Source organism: Pogoniulus pusillus, chromosome 18 (assembly GCF_015220805.1).
Source record: "Pogoniulus pusillus isolate bPogPus1 chromosome 18, bPogPus1.pri, whole genome shotgun sequence".
NCBI lineage: Eukaryota > Metazoa > Chordata > Aves > Piciformes > Lybiidae > Pogoniulus > Pogoniulus pusillus.
In genome coordinates, this window is record NC_087281.1 from 22,728,242 (window position 1) to 22,750,395 (window position 22,154).

The 22,154-nt window shown below is 39.3% G+C and overlaps 1 protein-coding gene across 4 annotated transcripts in view; it reads left to right on the plus strand.

The window, feature by feature from the left end:
• The window catches only part of BIRC6 (baculoviral IAP repeat containing 6), a 158,438-nt gene that overhangs the window by 85,071 nt on the left and 51,213 nt on the right, over nucleotides 1-22,154 (plus strand). For 3 of the 4 annotated variants that reach the window (XM_064158738.1, XM_064158741.1, XM_064158739.1), the window contains 12 exons: nucleotides 547-643; nucleotides 827-1,021; nucleotides 3,176-3,376; nucleotides 4,408-4,687; nucleotides 7,076-7,332; nucleotides 8,528-8,636; nucleotides 9,644-9,865; nucleotides 13,290-14,070; nucleotides 14,915-15,058; nucleotides 15,714-15,843; nucleotides 18,661-18,792; nucleotides 21,027-21,194. In XM_064158738.1, the coding sequence (XP_064014808.1) occupies nucleotides 547-643; nucleotides 827-1,021; nucleotides 3,176-3,376; nucleotides 4,408-4,687; nucleotides 7,076-7,332; nucleotides 8,528-8,636; nucleotides 9,644-9,865; nucleotides 13,290-14,070; nucleotides 14,915-15,058; nucleotides 15,714-15,843; nucleotides 18,661-18,792; nucleotides 21,027-21,194 (2,716 nt within the window). The remainder of the gene's footprint in view (nucleotides 1-546; nucleotides 644-826; nucleotides 1,022-3,175; nucleotides 3,377-4,407; nucleotides 4,688-7,075; nucleotides 7,333-8,527; nucleotides 8,637-9,643; nucleotides 9,866-13,289; nucleotides 14,071-14,914; nucleotides 15,059-15,713; nucleotides 15,844-18,660; nucleotides 18,793-21,026; nucleotides 21,195-22,154) is intronic. The other variant, XM_064158740.1, reaches the window with a different exon arrangement.

Consider the following 22,154-nt stretch of genomic DNA (forward strand, 5'->3'; position numbering starts at 1 on the left):
TGGTGGGTTAGGAACTTCACCCCCTACACTGTTGAAATGTACCAGACTAGCTCAGAGGGTTTGGAAGTAAGATGGAGCAATATTTACAGCAAAGCAAAGCTGACAAGTATATACACAAAATACATTTACAAGTATTTACAATTATATACAAATCAGAAATAATACAGAAATCCAAACTCTTTCACAGACAAGGGAAACTGCCCAGGAGGGGCTCAAAGCTACCCCCTCTTTCTCCCTCTGCTTTCCCAGACAGGCAAACAAAAACAACCAGCAAAGCTTAAATTTTTTGTTTGTTAGTGGAGAGATTAGAGCTGAATGAAGGAGAAGCAAATAAGAGCAGCATTGCAGAGCCAAAAGGGACAAAGTGTTTCCACTTTGGCTTTTTGTTGTTCTCAGCAAACCAATTGATTATACAGACTTCATCATTAGTTTCTTTTTTACAACCAATGGTCTAATTTCTCTCATTAAAATATTCCAATTAGCCTCAAAGCAGCACAATCAGCATGTTCTATAAAAGTGTGTATTTCTTAACTGTTTTTCTTCTAGGGTTCTCTTGCCACTTGCCAGTTATCTGAGCCACTGCTCTGGTTCATTTTGCGGGTGTTGGATACAAGCGAGGCACTGAAGGCTTTCCATGATATGGGTGAGAATGACTTTTCTTTAGCTGCAACAAGTAGTAACAGGTTTATTGTAGAGTATTTTTTGCCACAAAGAAGAAATACAGGTACATATTTGAAGGAACTAGTTTACTAAATAAGTCTTTGCTTGCTTAGAGTCTACTGCATGCTTCTGAACAGTGTTGTTTCCCCCACCTCACTGTACACAGGTGGTGTCCAGCTTATTTGTAACAACATGGTAACAAGCACAAGAGCTATTGTTAACACAGCAAGAAGTATGGTTTCAACTATTATGAAATTTCTGGATTGTGGTCCTACCAAAGCAACAGATAGCAGTTTGAAAGCTAGAGTGCTTGCTTCTGAGCCTGATAATGCAGAAGGAATTCATAACTTTGCACCGTTGGGTAAGTAATATTTCCTGCTTTTGTATTAATATATCCACTGGTCATTTGAATATTTACATTTTTAACAGAGAAGGTATTGTGTCAAACCTTTCAATATTACTAAATCTCTTAGCCAGAGGGATTGATGGTGTTTCAGGATGTGGAGAAGGTTAGCAAGTCCTCCACAGGAAACAAGACCTTGTGCGGCTAGGGGAAAGAAGGAAAAGCAATCAGTGTCTGGTTTAGTCATGTGTCAGAGTGGGCTCCTTCCTTCTTCCCTAGGCCAGGGATACCCAGTTGCAGCCCACCACCACACTAAGACTGACTGAATTCACTTGTGGCACATCAGGTTTAATGGGCTTGTTACAGAAACACAGCAAAGCTGAATGGCACAGAATGAGCCCAAGCTGGGTCAGAGGAGAAACTGGAACATAGGGCTGTTCTTGCTGCTGCTGCTGCTGCTCACACCTGCACCTAACCATGCCAGTGTTACCTTCATGAGCATCTGTTAGAACTGTAGGGATGTTTTGGCATCAGTGCAATGGCTGTTTAACTACAAAGCATGTGTTCTAAGATGGAAATATCTGTATTATGGTATCTTACAAAGGTTTCTTTTCACAACTAAGTGTTGTAAGATTTGCTGTGTGTGCCCACTAGCCTAGTGTGGCTCATGAGTTCATAAAGTGTGTCTCACTGTCAAAGAAGGGAGAAAGAAAGGGTTATATTTTAAATTTCTAGAAACCTCAGTCCTGTCACTCAACTATAGAAGTGTCAAAAACAATGAAAATATTTATTTAGATAGTAGTGATTTATGGGCAGAACAGGGAGCTGTCAGAAATCTTCCTTACTCTTCACAAATTGCAAAAAGACAAATTTAAGAATCCAGCAACTGTTAGTACTTGATGAAAGACTCCTATGCATATATGATAGTTGTTACCTGCATCTTGATATCTTACAACCCAGCTTGCAAAGTGTTGCAGTTCTTGATGTTCTTCACTTAATACTTCCAGTCAGCAACATGCTTTTGAAATTAACCTTTTCATTGTCCTCACTTCCTGCACTCTTATTCTCATCATGTAGTGTTCTCTGAGACACTAACTGAAATTTATTTGTTTGGAATGAAAATCTATTGAAATGTGTCCAGGAGTTCACTTCCAGCTGGTACTAGGCATTCAGACATGGGACCAGATTAAAGCTAAACACACCAAGTACCTGTAGTTGGAGCAGCACAAATCTGGTCTCGTGCCATACTATTTGCTAGAGAACACATAAACTAGATCTTTCTATTTCATTAACTCAAGAATAGGAAAATAAGCGACTGCTATGATCACAGGTTTGCAGACTTTGGTTATAAAGTCTTTTATCATTGTAACATTTAATCCTTCAGAACCTGAAGGGAGGTTGTAGCCAGGTGGGGGTTGGTCTCTTCTCCCAGGCAACCAGCAATAGAACTAGGGGACACAGTCTCAAGTAGTGCCAGGGGAAGTATAGGCTGGATGTTAGGAGGAAGTTCTTCCCAGAGAGTGGCTTGCCATTGGAATGGGTTGCCCAGGGAGGTGGTGGAGTCACCATTCCTGGAGGTGTTGAAGGAAAGCCTGGATGAGGCACTTAGTGCCATGGTCTGGTTGAGTGGCTAGGTCTGGGTGCTAGGTTGGCCTGGCTGATCTTGGAGGTCTCTTCCAACCTGGTTGATTCTATGATTAAGTATGAATTAACTGAGTTCAAGTTGTAAGCATACAGTATCACAGTATCATCAGGGTTGGAAGAGACCTCATAGATCATCAAGTCCAACCCTTTACCACGGAGCTCAAGCTAGACCATGGCACCAAGTGCCACGTCCAACCTTGCCTTGAACAGCTCCAGGGACGGTGACTCCTGTTCAACTTGGACCTTTTTAGCTTGTTTTTGTAATGAACTCCTGATACAAAGTTTGGTAGTTTTGCCAGAGGACACTTGCTGCCAGTTTTCAAGTACATGCATGTGGATGTGTAAACCTCCTAAGTAAAACAGCATAAAAGTATCTCAGCAGTTGTCATTCTCACATGTGGAATATTGCCTATAAACCAAAACAGGTGAGAGAGAAAGAAAAAGTAGTTTCCACATTGCAGGTTGTAAGCTCATCTGGGTTTTATTAATAAACATTAATAATCAATGTTAATGGTGCTGGTTTTGAAGGTTCAATCACCTCAAGCAGTCCCACTGCCCAGCCTGCTGAGGTGCTGTTGCAGGCAACTCCTCCCCACAGACGAGCTCGGTCTGCTGCGTGGTCATACATATTTTTGCCTGAAGAAGCTTGGTGTGACCTCACGATTCACCTTCCTGCTGCTGTGCTGCTCAAGGAGATCCACATCCAGCCTCACCTGGCCTCTCTAGCAAGTAAGTAGATTCACTGACATTGATGCTGATTAAAAAACCTTGAAGGGTAGGATTTAGAAGTGATACAAAGAGTGTGATCAGAGGAATGCTTACAGATTGTTTGAGAGATGCCTATACAGTAAGTCGCAATGCTTGTTAGCTTGGTACATGTCACTGCCCCTGGGGAGGTTCCAGCGGTGTGTGGACCTGGTATAGTGTTGACCCTTCAGTGCTGGGTCGAGGTTTGGACTGCACAATCCAAGCAGATTGATTCTATGATAAGCCTTTGACACTGTCCTGCACAACATCCTGATTTCCAAACTGGTGAAACATGAAGATCAGCAAGACCAAGAGCAAGGTCCTGCATCTGGGTCGAGGCAGTCCCAAGCACCAATATAGTCTGGGCAGTGACTGGCTTGAGAACAGCCCTGAGGAGAGTGAATTGTGGATGAGAAGCTCAATGTGAGCTGTCAGTGTGCTCTTGCAGCCCAGAAAGCCAGCCAGATCCTGAACTGCATCAAGAGAAGTGTGGCCAGCAGGTCAAGGGAGGTGTCCCTGCCCATGGCAGAACTAGATGATCCTAGTGGTCCTTCCACCCCTGACTGATTCCATGATAGGTATTGAGGCATTAGTGTTAAACATGCCAAAAAGCCTCTCCTCAGAACTTTCTGTAGTGAGAATATGATATTGGTGAAGGGATCCTCGGGCAAAAAAAGGTTTTATGTGGTAGTTGAAATACAGCATGAGATTTGCAGCTCTTAGCATTGTGGCTCTGTTGGGGCAACATGGTGTCATTTACACTGACAGGATTTCATCTGCAGTCTTTGAAATGAACTTTATATGCATAAACTATGTATCAACATTCTTAAGCATTTTAACACGTACCCTCTAGCAGGTCAAATTCTCCAGCTGCCGTTCTGTAGTAGTGTTTCTTGAAGATCACTGTCAGTCATCCTTTTCTGTGTCTTTAACAGGAATACATGTTTAAGACCTAAAATTCAACCCAGTTCAGCTTTTTAAACGCTGTTGAACTTTCCTGTCTTACTCTGCAGCTTGCCCTTCGTCAGTATCTGTTGAAGTGAGCGCAGATGGTGTGAATATGCTGCCTTTGTCCACTCCTGTTATTACAAGTGGTCTCACCTATATAAAAATCCAGCTGGTAAAAGCTGAAGTTGCCTCAGCTGTCTGCCTTCGTCTGCATCGTCCTCGAGATGCCAGCACACTGGGCCTCTCTCAGATCAAACTGTTAGGCCTCACAGCCTTTGGAAGCACCTCATCTGCAACTGTCAATAATCCATTCCTTCCCTCTGAGGATCAGGTTTCTAAAACAAGGTAAGCTTCAAGTATTGAAGGACAGAAGCATGTTTGTGCCACTTCACAGTTTGGGGTCTTTTTAATGATGCTTTCCACTCTTGAGTCAGATCTTTCAGTAGCAAACTGTATTTGCAAGTCCCTATTTTTGCACTTGAACATTGAGATTTACAAAATCTGATTTCAGATGGCTTAGGAAAGTTGTGGGGGTTTGGTTTGGTTGGTTTGGTTTCGATGAAGACAAATCTAAACAGGATTTTTCACTTTTTCAGTAGGTGCTTGTTCTGTGTGTGTTAAAGAAAACGTTTAGGGAATGGTGGAAGAATACAAAGCAGAGGAAAGCATTCAGAGTTGCACTCTTTAATGAGTAGACATTTGTCAGAACGAACTAAAGTAGCAACATGCTTCTTATCCCTGCTGAAGTCAACAGTTACATGAGTAATGGAGCAGGAATAGAACTGGGACAATGAGAGGTTTTGTGGAAGTCATACTGCTGTTGGCAAACATTTGAGAAAGAGGAACTGAATGTTGTTATGACTGATCTACAAGATATCCTTTCAGAAGGTTTGATTTGGTTAGGTGGCATCTTACTCTATTTTTTTAACCTTAAGCTTTTATTTTTCAAGAATGTTAAGTCCAACTTGGAATTTTACTTAAATGGGTGAATTTTAGAGTGTTCCTACATTTACAGTTGAGCTTACTAAACTGTAAAAAGTCATTAACATATCTTATGTTTGAACATTGATGTTTATAGATTTGAAAAGAGAGCATGAGATTTTTTTTTTGTAAACCTTTTCTTCTTTAGTTGGGAGAAACTTTGCAAGAGCAAAGAAATTTAGAGGACAGGAGTATTGTCCAGTGTATAATTGATAAAATCTGTATAACTGGAATTAGTCTTTGATCTTGAATAAGTCATGCAAATTTTCATCACCAAATTACACTATTGTTGTATTTGTACTTCAGAAAAGGTTAACTTCAAGTCACACAAATAATCAGTATGTAAAGGAAGAAGATAAGTGTTCATTCTTCATATCTTGAAGTGCTTTATTGTGACTTTCAACTTCAGGTTTTTAAGCATCTCAATAAAGGTAGTAATGTGAGATATAATCAATAAAAATTACCAAACCATTTACTCTTTTCTAAAATTACATATATTTGTGAGTCAGTTATTCCTGAAAAAGTTACAACCTTCATTTAAGATCTGAATGTAAGTTGGCCTGGTTTTTGAGTTAGCTGTACAAGCGAGATAAACTTTTAGTTTAGATCTTGTCACTGAAAAGGGCATTTGTAAACAAAGTCTTGTTAATGTGCCTCCAAATTGATTCAGTTATGATTTACTTTTCAAGATTTAGTATGGAACAGAATACTGAACAGTCTTGTTAAGAGGAGGCTCAGGGGTGACCTCATTGCTGTCTACAACTACCTGAAGGGAGGCTGTAGCCAGGTAGGGGTTGGTCCCTTCTCCCAAGCAACCAGCAACAGAACAAGGGGACACAGTCTCAGGTTGTGCTGGGGGAAGTCTAGGCTGGATGTTAGGAGGAAGTTGTTGGCAGAGAGAGTGATTGGCATTGGAATGGGCTGCCCAGGGAGGTGGTGGAGTCACCATCCCTGGAGGTGTTCAAGAGAAGCCTGGGTGAGGCACTTAGTGCCATGGTGTAGTTGACTGGCTAGGGCTGGGTGCTAGGTTGGACTGGCTGATCTTGGAGGTCTCTTCCAACCTGGTTGATTCTATGATATGAGGGAAATGCAGTGGCTAACATGTTTTTAATTTCTGCACTTCTTCTGAGTCTTTTTTGAATTAGATTCCCTGGAAGGTCACTCTGTAGTCCAGCATACACAAATGTGCAGTGGCCTAAAAGTTTGTAATGTCAGGGAAGATGTGCAGGTGTAATGTCAACAAACTGCTGCAGAATTTGATCTTAAGTACTCTTTGATTTATTCCTATTTAAGTGAGGCAGTGTGCTGTCCTGTGTTTCACATCTGTGTTTTGGCCAGGTCCTATTAATGAAATAAAACAACACTCCAACAAACAAAACCAAACCAAACACCCCCCCACCATCTCCCTCAACAAGAACAAAAGAAGACCCAAACCCCCACATCCTTTACCCTACCTTCCCCACACAATGAATTGACTATTGGAAGAAACACATGTGAATCAAGTCTTGAGAAATGTTAGTAATAACACTTAGTGGGTGTTAACTCTTTCTACTCACAAACTCTGCCTTCCATAAACCAATTTGTGGTCTAAAATTGTGTCATTTTAATTTGTTTATGTCAGGTGATGTCTTGTATGTCACAGAAGCTTTCTGCAGTACTGGTTCTGTGACATCTAACACAGGTGATAAAGTTATAGATGGAAAAAAGAAATAGTAAGCAAATGGTATATTAATATTTCTTTTTCCTTTTCAGTATTGGATGGTTAAGGTTATTACACCATTGCCTCACTCACATTAGTGATTTGGAAGGAATGATGGCTAGTGCCGCGGCACCCACTGCTAATCTATTGCAAACTTGTGCTGCTTTACTCATGTCACCTTACTGTGGTATGCATTCTCCAAATATTGAGGCTGTACTTGTAAAAATTGGGCTCCAGTCCACCAGAATTGGCCTAAAATTGATTGACATTCTTCTGAGAAACTGCTCAGCATCTGGAAGTGATCCTGCAGGTGAGAGCAGTGTTTTTCTTTTCAGCCACTGGTTAGAAACATTGCTTGTACAAGTACAAATGTATTGTGTTCGTGTCTTACTTTCTGATTTTGAGTTGCTGGAACTTGCCATTCTGCTTTGTTATGCTTTTGAGTATCACCATCTTGGTATGTGCACAGTTCTAGGACAGTGAGGTGGCATAACCAACTTTGGTTTGGTTTGTGCTTTTTGGTGTAAAATAGGTAGATAATGAGGTCAACTTTTTGAAGACCTGAGTAGCACATACAGTATGTTGTAAGTGAATCTTGCTACAGCTAGATACTATGTCAAGATGTTTCAAAGTAAAGAGCCTTTATAAGTAGGACTAAGAAATTAAATTATTTGGGCAGTGCTAGTCTGTAGGACATTGCATATTCTAAATGGTACTAAGCGTTGAAAACAGTTACAGCTAAAGATATGTATGCAAATCTGTTTTCCCACAACTAAATTTTGCCATAGCTCTTCTGTTAATGCACTGGGGACTTTGTGTGTATGATTCCATACCACATTCCTTTGCTGCATTGTGGCTTTAAAATGAAAGAAAACTGGATTCCTATTTTTCCTCATTTGAGATTGCTTACGTTAACAGAAACAGCTCTTTTTGCAAGGGCTTCCATGACTTGCTCTGCCATGAGTTATTGTTCAGCATCACCTAATGTTGTTGGCTGGAATGCAGTTAAATGGGGGTGCAGTGTCCTGCAGGGCAGGAGATGAACACAGTAAGGAGAAAATGAATAGGAAATAATCTGGGGATTAAAGCTGAAGATTTCCTATTGATGAAAACACAAGCTTCCCTTTAGAAATAAATGTTTGCTTCTCTGAAGCATGAATTTTGACATCTCTGTTGGAATTAATATTGTCTTTTTGGAGTATTGAAGAAAATCCTACAATTTAAAACTCTAAGTCCTGTATCTGGTGAAAGTTGTAATGGTTTCTCCTTTAGATAAAAAAGTCTGAACTTAACATTGAGCTTTCAGAATGCACAGTGTTGAGATAATTGTGTGTATAAGAATTGCATCCTTATGTTAAAGGCAAAACTGTGTTCAGTCTTAATCCTGGAATTCTGTAATAATTTCATTAGTACTTTAAAAAAATACATATGTAAGTACTTCTGTTATTTCCCCTTCCCTTTGTTTGTTTTGTTCTTTTCTTCCTTTGTTTTTTTAATGCGGCAAGATCTGAATAGCCCTTTACTGTTTGGAAGATTAAATGGTCTCTCTTCTGACTCCACAATAGACATTCTTTATCAGCTTGGAACAACTCAAGACCCTGGAACAAAAGATAGGTAATGCTATTTAGATTGTCATGTGGAAGCATATACAAAAAGTCTGTGAAACTGTGGCTTGATATTGCTGCACAAGTACAATATTTTGGAGCATGGTTGTTACGAGAAAGTGCAGGAATCTGAAGAAGCTTTCCAGATTCCCCTCCTAGCTTGCTGAAACCTTTGTAGAGAATGTTGTCCTTATTTTTCTGCTCTTATTAATATGATATAATATTTGTCCAGTTCTGGGCTCCTAAATTCAGGAGAGATCTTGAGGTGCTGGAGGGTGTCCAGAGAAGGGCAACAAAGCTGGTGAGGGGCCTGGAACACAAACCCTATGAGGAGAGATTGAGGGAGCTGGGGGTGTGCAGCCTGGAGAAGAGGAGGCTCAGGGGGGACCTCATTGCTGTCTACAACTACCTGAAGGGAGGCTGTAGCCAGGTGGGGGTTGGTCTCTTCTCCCAGGCAACCAGCAACAGAACAAGGGGACACAGTCTCATGTAGTACTAGGGGAGGTCTAGGCTGGATGTTGGGAAGAAGTTGTTGGCAGAGAGAGTGATTGGCATTGGAATGGGCTGCCCAGGGAGGTGGTGGAGTCACTGTCCCTGGAGGTGTTCAAGCAAAGCCTGGATGAGGCACTTAGTGCCATGGTCTGGTTGAGTGGCTAGGGCTGGGTGCTAGGTTGGACTGGCTGATCTTGGAGGTCTCTTCCAACCTGCCTGATTCGATGATAAAACCTCTTTTGTTCAACACGTTTTTCTCTGAAATACCCAGAACTCAGGTACCTGCTAGGTTTTCTTCATCTGTAGAAATAAAGCTTACATTTGTCTGTCCAGGAGAACTGCCTTTAATTAATTTTTTCCCTGGTATGGACCTAAGTCTTGAAAAAACAATTTGAGCTCACTCTCAAGCTTCACTTCAAAGAAAGAGATAAAGCTATAAATCAGATTCTAAAAAGACAGCAAGCTAATTTGGTTTTGAGTGTTTCTTTGACCTTTCATAATGTACTACACCATCTTGCATTGCAGGATTCAAGCATTGCTGAAATGGGTCAGCGATTCCGCAAGAGTTGCAGCTATGAAAAAAAGCGGCCGGGCCAGCTACATCTGTCCAAGTAGTTCCACACGAGAATATGGTCTTTTGATGCCATCTCCTTCTCACTTGCATTGTGTAGCAGCAATTCTGTGGCATAGTTACGAATTGCTTGTTGAATATGACTTACCAGCCTTGCTGGACAGAGAGCTCTTCGAGTAAGTAAAGCACTTTTGCACCACTTAATTTCTACACCTGAATTACTTTGGTCACTGAAATGATGTGCTTGAAGTGTGCTCATTATGAAATCATCATCTCAGAAGCTAATTGATGGAGTGAATACTTAGATACCTAAACAGGTAGTTTTTTAGCTCTAAACATGAAACTGCACTTCACACATTCCAGCTATGATTGTGCTTAAAAATCCAAACCAAAAGAGCATATCCATGTATGTCTTTGTACATACATGAAAGGTAAACCCGTGTATGGTTTAGTTTGGGGGGTTTATTAATGTATGATTCTTGGCTGCTGTTGCTGAAATGGAGTGTTCACAGTAATCTTCACAGTACCTATTAAAATAATCTTCAGTAGTATGTTATAAAATATTTCAGTAGTATCTATATGTTATAAACTTAATTGTTAATATTGGTGGTATCCAATATCTGTAACTGATAGCTAAGACCAAGGGGAGGGAGGGAATAGGTTTTTTGGTGTTGATTGTTTTGTTCTATCCTGTGTGACTGGAAAGAAAAACAGCACAAAAACTTAAGCAAATCTTGACCTATGAGTTTGCTGGATTCTAAAGGAAAAGTTCACCCTAAATAGCAAATGTATAGTTTTTATCATTCCAGGTGGAAAATATGAGCTAACATTCTTAATTTATGTTGCTTAACCACCTCTGCTGTTCAAAGAAAACAAAAAGAGAAGCTGCAGAGTCTTATTTCATGTGTGTTATAGAAATGTAGTTGTTAAATTCCCTTGTCTTTCATTTACCCTGTAGAATGTAATTCCAGTTAATGAAAGGACTTTGATAGTATGTAATTTTTTTGGTGCCCTTAGGAAATATTCATGTTTTTATACAAGCATGCTGTCTTCTTGAAGCACAATCAAATGTGCAGACACTGGGAAATGTACAAGTTACTGTTATGGGTGCAATCATGTGGAGCTCTTGTATATGTGGAACATGATGGTCTTTAGATACATGACTACAAATCAGGCCTTCCCCAAAGATACCTAGGTGATAACATCATATAAACTTGTTCATTTTCAGAAGAAAATTAAGGATTTTTAAATGCAGGTCAGGCTTTCCAGCAGTACCTTTTAATGTTTAAAAATTAAGAACTGTCTTTTGGATACCTGTGTCCAGTTCTGGGCTCCTCACTTCAAGAGAGATGTTGAGGTACTGGAACATGTCCAGAGGAGGGCAATGAATCTGGTGAGGGCCCGGAGCACAGCCCTGTGAGGAGAGATTGAGGGAGCTGGGGATGTGCAGCCTGCAGAAGAGGAAGCTCAGGGGTGACCTTATTGCTGTCTACAACTACCTGAAGGGAGGCTGTAGCCAGGTGGGGGTTGGTCTCTTCTCCCAGGCAATCAGCAACAGAACAAGGGGACACAGTCTCAAGTAGTACTGGGGGAAGTCTGGGCTGGATGTTAGGAGGAAGTTGTTGGCAGAGAGAGTGATTGGCATTGGAATGGGCTGCCCAGGGAGGTGGTGGAGTCACCATCCCTGGAGGTGTTGAAGAAAAGCCTGGATGAGGCACTCAGTGCCATGGTCTGGTTGATTGGCTAGGGCTGGGTGCTAGGTTGGGCTGGATAATCATGGAGGTCTCTTCCACCCTGTTTGATTCTGTGATTCTGTGGAGGAAAGTATGTTGTTTTAATAACAGGCTGAAATGAAGAAATACTCATAGTACTATTGTAGTTAGTTTGAGTGTGCATTTTGCAGTATAGCCCTGCTCCTTTGTCTCCTGTCAAAGAAATCTGTAATTCATGTCGGCCAGAACCTGGACCAAATTATAGAACACTTTATTAATAGCTATACAAGAATTGTGGTCAGACTTAGGTGGGTAAATAATTATAATAAAAATAACATCCAATGTGTATTCTTCATCCTCTTTCATGTTTTAACTTTTAAAACACTTTCATAGATCTAACTGTGACTCCTATTTTCTCATTCATGTGATATTTCACTTTTTTCTTGCATGTATTCTTCCATCACTCCTGTTTTCCACTTTGGCCAATGGATACTCATTTATTACTTAGTTAGTTTTTAATATATAGTTGGAGTAGAATCTTATTTTTCGTAGACCCTGAACTTACCCAGAAAACTTTGGCAGAAAGGTTGTATGAATAGGTAGTTGGAGACAAATGTAAGTGTACTTTTATTATACATGGACGTCAGGAATCTGACACTATCTTCCCAAAGTTATGGGTTGTTTGGTCACTGATTGACTTAGAGCACTTCCATCCAGAAGAGGGGAAAAACAATCCTTATCTGGAAAATGGAATGTGATATGTGGTGATACATTCAAACTCAAAAACCTAACAGGGAAGGGTGATGCATTCAAACTTACTTAAACACCTAACAGGGAAGAGTGATGCATTCAAACTTACTGAAAAACCTGACAGGGAAGGGTGATGCATTCAAACTTAACTTAACATGGAAGGGTGATGCATTCAAACTTAACTTAACATGGAAGGGTGATGCATTCAAACTTAACTTAACATGGAAGGGTGATGCATTCAAACTTACTGAAAAACCTAACATGGAAGTGACACAAAGTTTGTGTTCACCTTTATACGTAGAGGTTGAAATAATATTTCTGTACAGTGTCAAGGTGTTGGCATTGCAGTTCAGAAACCTTTTTTTTACAAAGAACACTTTGAACAAGTCTGTATGAAGAAATTATTCCAGTGTTTTAATTGAATTTAATGGAATAATGGCATCTAAGTTAGCTCCTGTGTTAATATACCTTGAATTAACATTGAAGCAGATAGCATTTGGACAGAAGTGAGCTCAGAGGTAGGTCAGATTTTGGTATCTCTGAGACAGAGATCTCTTGTTAACTTGTGTCCCAAGTTCAGTTTGAATAAGGGTAGCAAGAGTAACACCATTCAACCAGGATTGTTTCTACTTTCTTTGTTTTTGCAACATCTTCAGATAGAATTCTTACACAGCAAATGTGTTTTGTTTTTTTTTTTGTTAAACATGTTAAAATACTTCAAATTCATGCAAACAATTAAGAGAACCTCAAAGGAGTGTCTGCATATATGGACATGTGATCTTTGTAGCTTCAGCCTGGAGAGTTGAAATCACAAAGAGTTTGCACTTGGCTCAAAAGTGCATAGATTGTGATAACTACCAGAAGACTGAAATCCTGTCTTTCATGTGCAACATGCCAGAGAAGTTGGGTTATCTGTTTTAAATGTGGTACAATGAAAGAGGTTTAGATATGTAGTGGAGGAAAGCCTTTTGGGTCATCAATGTCCTGCTGTTCCTATGATCCAAAGAGGTTTCCAAGCTCAGCGCTGCATGTTTTACAGCAGCTAATCATAGGTGTGGAAAGATGTTTCATGAGCCAACAAAGAAAAGGGAGTATGAGTGATAAACTATGTGTTGACATGACTTTCTGTCCTCTACAGGTCGTTGTTTAACTGGTCCATGTCTCTTCCCTGCAACATGGTGTTGAAGAAGGCTGTTGATAGTTTGCTTTGTTCAATGTGCCACATCCACCCAAATTATTTTTCTTTACTCATGGGGTGGATGGGTATCACCCCTCCTCCAATTCAGTGTCAGCACAGACTGTCCATGACTGATGACAGCAAAAAGCAGGACCTTAGTTCATCCTTAACAGATGACTCTAAAAATGCCCAAGCCCCTCTTGCACTAACGGAGTCTCACCTGGCTACTCTTGCTGCTTCATCTCAGTCTCCTGAAGCTATCAAGCAATTACTGGACTCAGGTTTGCCTTCACTGCTCGTGAGAAGTCTTGCTAGTTTTTGCTTTAACCATACTTCAAGCTCTGACTGCACTGCACAATCAATGGATATCACCCACGACAGGCTCAGGAGGCATCATGTCCCACAGCACTTTAACAAAATGCCTATTACTGCAGACCTGGTTGCTCCTGTTCTCAGGTTTTTGACAGAAGTTGGTAACAGCCACATGATGAAGGATTGGTTGGGTGGCTCTGAAGTAAATCCATTGTGGACAGCTCTTTTATTTCTGTTGTGCCATTCTGGTGCTACTTCTGGAGGACACAATGTGACAACACAACAGACCAGTGCAAGATCCAGCTTGCTTTCTTCAACTGTAACAACAGGCTTGACCACGCAGCAGCGGACAGCAATTGAAAATGCAACAGTCGCCTTCTTCTTGCAGTGCATCTCTTGCCATCCTAATAACCAGAGACTTATGGCACAGGTAAGAGGGTTAAAAAATGGTCTTGATTTCCATATTAATACCTACAGCCAGGTAACAAAATCTTTTCTTGGCTTTCTTCAATGTAACTTGAGCTTTTTTGGTCTGACTTTGAAAAGTATAAAACTGTTTTGTCATGGCTGTCCAGTCCTATCTTGGTTTAGAGGAATAAAGTACTGTTTTTGACTGGATGGCTCTGAATTCTTCTAAAATGGAATTTGAAAGTCAAGCTTCATACACAGTTTTCCTATTAGTAACTAAAGCAGATGTCCTGGTAAATTCACTTGTGCAACAATGTGCCCTGCACAACCTGTGACTGGTGAAATAGAAGCTGTTGCAGAATACATTTTGCATTCAGCATTCAAATGCAAATTTAGCTATTTTCATCACACCAATTGACCTTGCAGACCTACCTGAATAAAGGTATACTTTAAAAAAAGCTTTTTCACTGTAAGAATAGAGATGCCCCAGGAACAGCTAGACTTAAACAAAAAAACCCAGTACAGTTTTCTGTTAATGGATGGTAGTAGTACCACATTATGCACTGGAAAGATTTTGCTTTAGGAATTTTAAAGCTCTTTATCTTTTTAAAGTTCTTTATCTTTCTTTTGTCTGGAGTAGTTTCTGTGTTTACAATGATTTTTAATGCTGTGATTTGTGTTTTGAACTTTTTTTTTATTAAAAATACCCTTATGTGCTGCTGTTTCCTTCAGCGGTGCTCATTTCTGATGTGGTTTGATACCTGGAAGGTAGATCTTGGGTATTACCTCTTATGAGTCTGTAGAACTGTTCTTTAGAGACCCAAATACAGAAATATTCTGAATCTGCTCTCATTTTGCATTCCCAGGTTCTCTGTGAATTGTTCCAGTCCTCTCCTCAGCGTGGGAATCTCCCAACCTCTGGAAATATTTCAGGATTTATTAGGAGGCTTTTTTTGCAGCTCATGCTAGAGGATGAGAAAGTGACTTTGTTTCTTCAGTCTCCATGTCCAGTAAGAATTTTTTGATAGCCATATGGTGAACATGGAATAAATTTAGCCTTAAAGCAAATAAATCTGCCTGTATTCAACTTCAAAATGTCAGGTGGCAGCTTTTCTTGTTGGACACAGTGTGGAATTTTTAAAAGGAAGGTGTTGGTAAATTGTAACAGTATTGTAAAAGAAAATTTAGGGCTCTGTTGTAAGACACTGCTTCTGAAAGACTTGCCAACTGAAATTTATGTCATGGAAGACTCTTTAATAGTATCCTTAAATGTAAGCAGCAAGTACAGATACAGGTTCTGGTTCTTTCAGCATTTCTTCATTCTCAGTTTCATGTACTTGCAAATATCAGAATCTCTGTTTTTCTTATATTCAGCTGTTTAAAATAGTTGTGTTGTTTAAAAACAAATATGATAGGCTGTTTCAGATGCTCCAAGTACTCTGGGCTTTCAAAGCAAATTCTTTTTGAGTATAAATCCTAATCCTAATTGGATGCATTTTTACTCTCTACCTGTAATGTTGAAGGATATGCCATTTGTTAGCACACAAAAATACTTATTTTGCAGAGGTGAATTTATAAGAACTTAGTATTTTAACTTAATTCTGAAGTCATGTTGTTGCCTTTTTTTTTAATGTTTTATTTTAAATGTTGTCTTTTTCCTTTCAGCTGTACAAAGGCAGAATTAATGCTACTAGTCATGTAATTCAACATCCAATGTATGGAGCTGGACACAAATTTCGTACTCTTCATTTGCCTGTCTCAACAACTCTAGCAGAGGTTCTTGATCGTGTGTCAGGCGAGTTGAGATTTTTGTTGTGGGAATTTTTGGTTAATTTTGTTGGGCTTTTTTACTTTTTAATACTAAAATGTTGTTAAGTATCTCACAGGGTATTTGGAAGATCATATAAATGTCAGTTAAATACCTGTAACTTACGTTTGTCTCAAAATAGAGGTGAAACCATGTTGCTGTGAAAAGGATGGTATTGAAGACTCCATTTAATTTATGTGGAGATATATTTGCCTCATATATAAGCTTTAGAGTTTGTTCATTAAATGGAGCAAATAATGGTAGTTGGTAGATGTGATGGTTTGGGTGTTCTCTGCCCCCCCCCACACTTTAGAAATCACCCAGACTAGACTCAGGCAGCTCTGGAAATTGAATGAAGCTTATATTTACAGCTAGCACAATATACAAGCAGATATTTACAGTAGATACAGTTATAGACAGAAATATACCAGGTAAAAGGTAATACAGAAACACAACAGCCCTCCCAGAAACCTGAGTCCCCAGGAGGGGCTTTCAACCACCCCTTCACCTTCTCCCTACCCCTCTCAACCTTACCCTGGTCCCAAGAAGAATGGAGGTTTGGCCAGAGGTTTAGGAAGCAAAGTGGATTAGCCCAAAATGAAGGGTGAGGTTAGAGAGATGCAGCTCAGCCAGCAGCCTCAGTGAGAGTGATTATCTAATGTTTTTATTCCTCATTCCTATACATCTCAGCAAGCCTGTGAGCAAAGTAGACGTCACCACAGCCTGTAATCTAGTTCTTCTCACCAAAATGTTCTAGCTAGCTTCAAACTAGCACAGTAGAATAGAAGACAGAACAAGGTGTGCTTTTGGCTTTTAGTTCAGAAAAATAATGTTTTGCAGGGGAATGCTTGAAGCTTGCTTATCAGGGAATAGCTTGTTGCTCCTGGTATAATTCTGTAGTCACTGTGCAGACAGTTGTGTGTGCAATGTGATTAATGTCTCTAGATCCTTCCTTCAGTTTATGGTCAGAATTACTGTAATGGCTGAGAAAGTCACTACGTGAGCGATAGGGATCAGTTGTTGAACAGTGACATAAACTGTACTTAATGGCTGCCTTAATGGTATATTGCTGTCAACTTGATAGCCAGTGTTAATAGAGACTGAGGAGGGGAAGGTCGTGATGTGACATACCATAACATCTGCAACTGAAATTGATCAAGTGCTGACTTTGTAGGACACCATAACTTTAGGGTTTGCTACAGAACTATTGTTTTTCAGCTAAAGTCTTTCTAAACTGGAAGAATGAATTCTGAAAAATTCAGATTCACTTGTTTCCATCCTTCATCTACTGTAACTTCTCTTAATTTATTAAATGGTTAGGACATAGTAAAGAAGAATATATGAGAAGTAAACACTGTGTTTGGGATGAAAGAGAGAGGATAGATGGACTAGGGATAGAAAGGACGAAAAGAGTGCTGCCACTGCAGCAGTAGGAGGTTGTCAAGGTTCTGTGACAGTCCATTGCTTTTCTCTTACCTACTCTGTTAATGTCTGAAATTGGTCACATCTTACTTTGTGCAAAAATGAATCACAATAAGCATTTCATGCTTTTTTCCCAACCTTTAGAGAAAAAAGGTGAGAGGAGCTAAATATGCTACTTGCATCCCTTCACCATCGGAAGAAACTGTGCAGTATCACTGCAGATAGGATTATCTAGGATGAGTACCAGTTGGTTGTATTTTATTCACCTTGGTCTTAAGTTACTGGTCTTGATTGGTCAGCAAAATTACACATCCAATCTAGATATCACCTAGGTAGTAAAAATACCATTGTTTAAGCTTCATTAATTATATTAATCACCTTGAAATTCTTCAGCAGTGAATGACCGTTCAGTCCATGGGATCAAGCTGGGGTAACTCTGAAGTTTAGTAATAGTAGCAGCAGTTCCACACTGTATCATCTCTTGGTCAAGTACACAGATGGGCACAAATCACAGGGTATTTACAAGCCATCAAGCCACGTATCTTTCAGCACCCCACCCACTGTGACATACAGTTAAAGATGTCACTTCTAGATCTTGAGCCTCTACATACAGCTTAAGGCTGCTGTGGCTATGTGGAAACAAGTTAATACTCTAAAGCAATTAGAGAATGATTCCATTATTTTAGTGCTTGTGTTGTACCTTACAAGGTGTGAAATGATCGACTGTCACCAACAGTTCATTAGTCGTTTGCTGATACATGACCTGCACTAATGAATAAACCAGAGCAGTGAACTGTAGTAATCTCTGTTTGCTTAAGCAAGGAGCACAAGTTGTGGGTATGTAATGTACTTCAGGCATTTTTTTTTTTGGTCAAAGGAACAGCCATACTTGCCAATTCTGAAATTGGGTCAGTATGTAACACTTAAAGACCAAACAGACTTAAAGCCAAAAATGTAGATCTGCAGTTGTCCTCAGAAAAAAGACTTTTGTTTTTAGAATTAATTTACTTATTGTTTTGTTGGATTTTTTTTTTTTGGTGGTTTGTTCTGTGGGGTTTTGGGGGGATGTTTGAGTGGACTTTTTTTTTAGTCGATTTTATTTTTGGCTGGTTGCACTGATGCTGTAACATGAATACATTGAGTTCCTCAGAAGTGGTTTTAAACTGTCACAAGTTTAAATAGAAGACATATTTGGTGGGTAAGAGAGTACCAGAATTAGCATAATACCTGAATTCACAGGTATTTGGAAGACTCTTGCTGCCTGGGTTGGAACCTAATCCACTGTAATAGTTGGAAATAGCCTTGTTAATAGTGTAGAACTAAAACAATCAACTTGATATATTGAAATACTTTTCTGGCTTCTTTTTTTAACTCCCCATATAGATACACCCAGTATTACAGCAAAGCTAATTAATGAACAGAAGGAAGATAAAGAGAAAAAGAACTATGAAGAGAAAGAAAAAGTTAAAGCAGAAAATGGATTTCAGGATAATTATAGTGTCGTTGTTGCTTCTGGTATGTCTTTTTCATGTATCTTCTGAAAAAATGGACCTTTCTGGTGATAAAAGTTTGTATAAGCATCTGCTAACAATTCTTTTTATTACTACTGCTGGCCAGAAAAATTGTGGTGTCCAGTTAATCTAACTGGCTGTTAGGCAGCAAATCTGCCTCTAACAGATTATGTACTTTGATAGATTTGCACCTGTGTGTGTCAGTGATAGGTGGTGGATGCCTTTGCTAGTGCTTTTTACAGAACTGTGTAGAGAAATTATAGGATTGTATGGTAATGTATTATTGCTGGTGCACAGTTGTTGTGGTGTGGGCACTACTACCTCTACCTTTTCCAGTGGCTAATGCAGCAAATTTTAATCACTTCTGCTCCTGCGGTATGCTTTGGAAATAAAAGGATCCATATACTTTGCATAACAGATGGTAGTACTCTGCTATAAACTGTCAGGTAAACAAGTAAGCATAAAGCTATGTTATTCCACTGGGAAACCACAAATACAGGATTTTTGTCCAGAGCATTCACCTTCCAAAAATTAACATGAAGATCTTTCTGATGTCTTGAATCTTTTTCCTCCAAAACTGCTATGAAGGTTATAGATAGAAGATAGTTAATTTTGTAGTGATGCAAAACAATTACAGTTCAGTTCATGGCTGTAGTCTTTTGCTCTGAAATTCTGATGTGTGCAAGAGAGATTAGTGAACTTCAAATTACTATTTCCTCACTAGCTTTCTGCCTTCACTGAGGTACCTCTGCTTCATTTACAGTTTGTGAGGCATAAAGAAGAGATGATGATTTCCTTTGACTTCTGGCACCAATATTTCTTAAGCTTTTTATTTCAGTTCTTTAGATGTAGATATAAATCTAAACTCAAGTATTGACTAGGGCAGCAGCTTCATAGACCTCAGTATATATCTACAGCAATAGAGCTGATGTTAATTGCAGCATGTTTATCTGTAAGGATACTTGCAGTGGATGCTACTTAAACAAGGTGAATGTGTTCTGGTAATATCTAAAATATCAATAGGTCCAAATGAAGAGCTAAAACATGAGTAAAGACTCTAAGAAACAGAAAATATGCTAAGCTTTACAGTAAAGTGTACCATAGTCAGCCATGTCTCACCCCAGTTGCATCTCTGATGCCACTCTTTGGCATAGTCCTTCCCTACGTAGAAGGAAGCAGACTCTATTTTTTTTTCCTTCTTTTTGTTTGGAGGTTTGGTGTTAAGTGGAAGAGTTTAAACTCCCATTTACATCTCTTTTTCCTACCTGTTGGTGAAGTATTTCCTTCTTTTGTTTTCATCTTTTCATGTATTTGGGTGGTTGTTTGTTTTTTCAGTGTCCTCAGTCTCAAGCAAGTATTGCCTAAATTGTTCCCTATTGGTAAAATTAAGAGAAGCTAGAGGTAGTATTTGGAATCTGATCTTGCTGAGAAAAGATAGATTGGAGATTACTGAGGTTATGTATCATAGCTGCTGATACTGATCAACTGAAACCAGACTATGATAGCATTTCAGATGTGGATGTTCTTTTGAAGCTGCTTTTAGCTAGTGATAAGACAGTAACTGTATGCATCTGCTGGCCTTTTCACTTGGACCTCTCACATGCATAGAAGTGTATGTGATAGTGTAAATTCTCTCTACCTTAAGTCAACTTAGGCTGTCCCAAAAAATGGTTATCTTGCTATGGAAGTTCAGTAATATTTTGTGTACCTATTCTACCTTTTAATTTTTGCACAGTGCTTACCACAAAAGTTTTGACTTAGGCAACTTTAAAAGCATGTTTAAAGCCACCTCTCTCACATGTGATCCTGTCAGCACTGCAGCTGAAGTCATGTTCATAGGCCAGATGAGTGGTTCTTATGCATAGTTTGCTGAAGTGTCTGTCAACTTAGAAATCTCTCTGATTTCAAAGTTTTGCTGTAGGGCTCATCACTTGACAGGCATTTTTAAGTTTAAGAGCAGAATTAGAGTAGCTTTTGCATTATGTTTATTGGATTATATAATATAGTTATGGTTTGAGTTAGGTTTGGGACTTGAGGTGATGCACAGCCATGTAACCATAAAATATCAAGATTATATTCAAATATATCCTATACATGTATGCTGTTCTGATACTTAATTATCCAGTGCTGAAAATGTTTCCTTTTTTGCTATCATCAAAGTTATGGAGTACCTTCCTTCTGGGCTGACTGAAGTTATTAAACACTAGAATGACTTTGATTTTCTTACTACTGTAATAGGTTTGAAATCTCAGTCAAAAAGAGCTGTTTCATCCACCCCTCCACGTCCACCATCAAGGCGAGGAAGAGTGATGGCAGATAAAGTTGGTACCTCTTCCTCAGGAGGAGAAACTTCCAGCAAGACCATTAGTGTTCCAGTCTTTCATCTATACCATAAACTTCTGCCAGGTAACTTTTATAACTTGTTTTAAATGTCAGAATTGTGATCATACATCATCAGAAGGTAGATGTAATGCCAGGGGATATCTTCTATCTTTATGTTGAGCATCTTGAAATGTAAAACCCTTATCTTCTGGGTTGATAACAACTTTAAACTGGAAGAGGAACAGTATCACATCATTGTAGCTTGTCAAAAGTAAGGATTGTGCTGCTTTTCCTTGAAGTTTAGTTCTTTGTTCCTAAACAAGAGCTCAAACATTTCCGCTTTGGCTCAGAAATAAGAGAGGTGGGTTTGTAAGCTGATTTTTTTTTCACCTGTGAGGCAGAACTGAACAGATACTTGTGCCCCATTTTTTCATGTTCTGAATGGGCAGCCAACTTGTATTGCTCTTTGGAAAGTTCATTTGTGAGTTCAGGTATGTTCTTGAATTTTGTAATACTTGTGTTTTCAAAAGCAGCGTGTTTTAAGCAGCTAATCATGTTTTACATGTAGCAGATAGGTGATAAAATGCATGTATGTATCTAGATAGAGATGGTTAGCAGTGGTGAGGCATAGACATATTTCTCCTAGAGAGAAATTGGTGTGACTCAAATTCTTACCCTAAAAGGACAGGGACGTGGGCAGAACACTTTAATATTACGTAGAAGAGCTGCTTCCCTGTTTCATAGCAGAAAAATAGGAACCAGCTGATGAGATTAAGTGGTAAACTTCTGATCAAGGTGATTTTCACTCAATTAAAAAAATCTAACTTACTACCAAATTATTGACTTTGAGGCTGTCCTTGGGGATGATTTTGATTAAAATACAATTAAAGCTGCTGCTGTTTTGGGGAGGACATCAAAACCCAATGCCTATTTTCATTATCTGAGTGTTAAGTACACAGAGAATGGTCTGCATTCTTTATGTGTGCTCTGGCTGACCAAATGTCTTGTGAAACAGCTGGCTCTTAACAAGAGGCAGCTATGAAA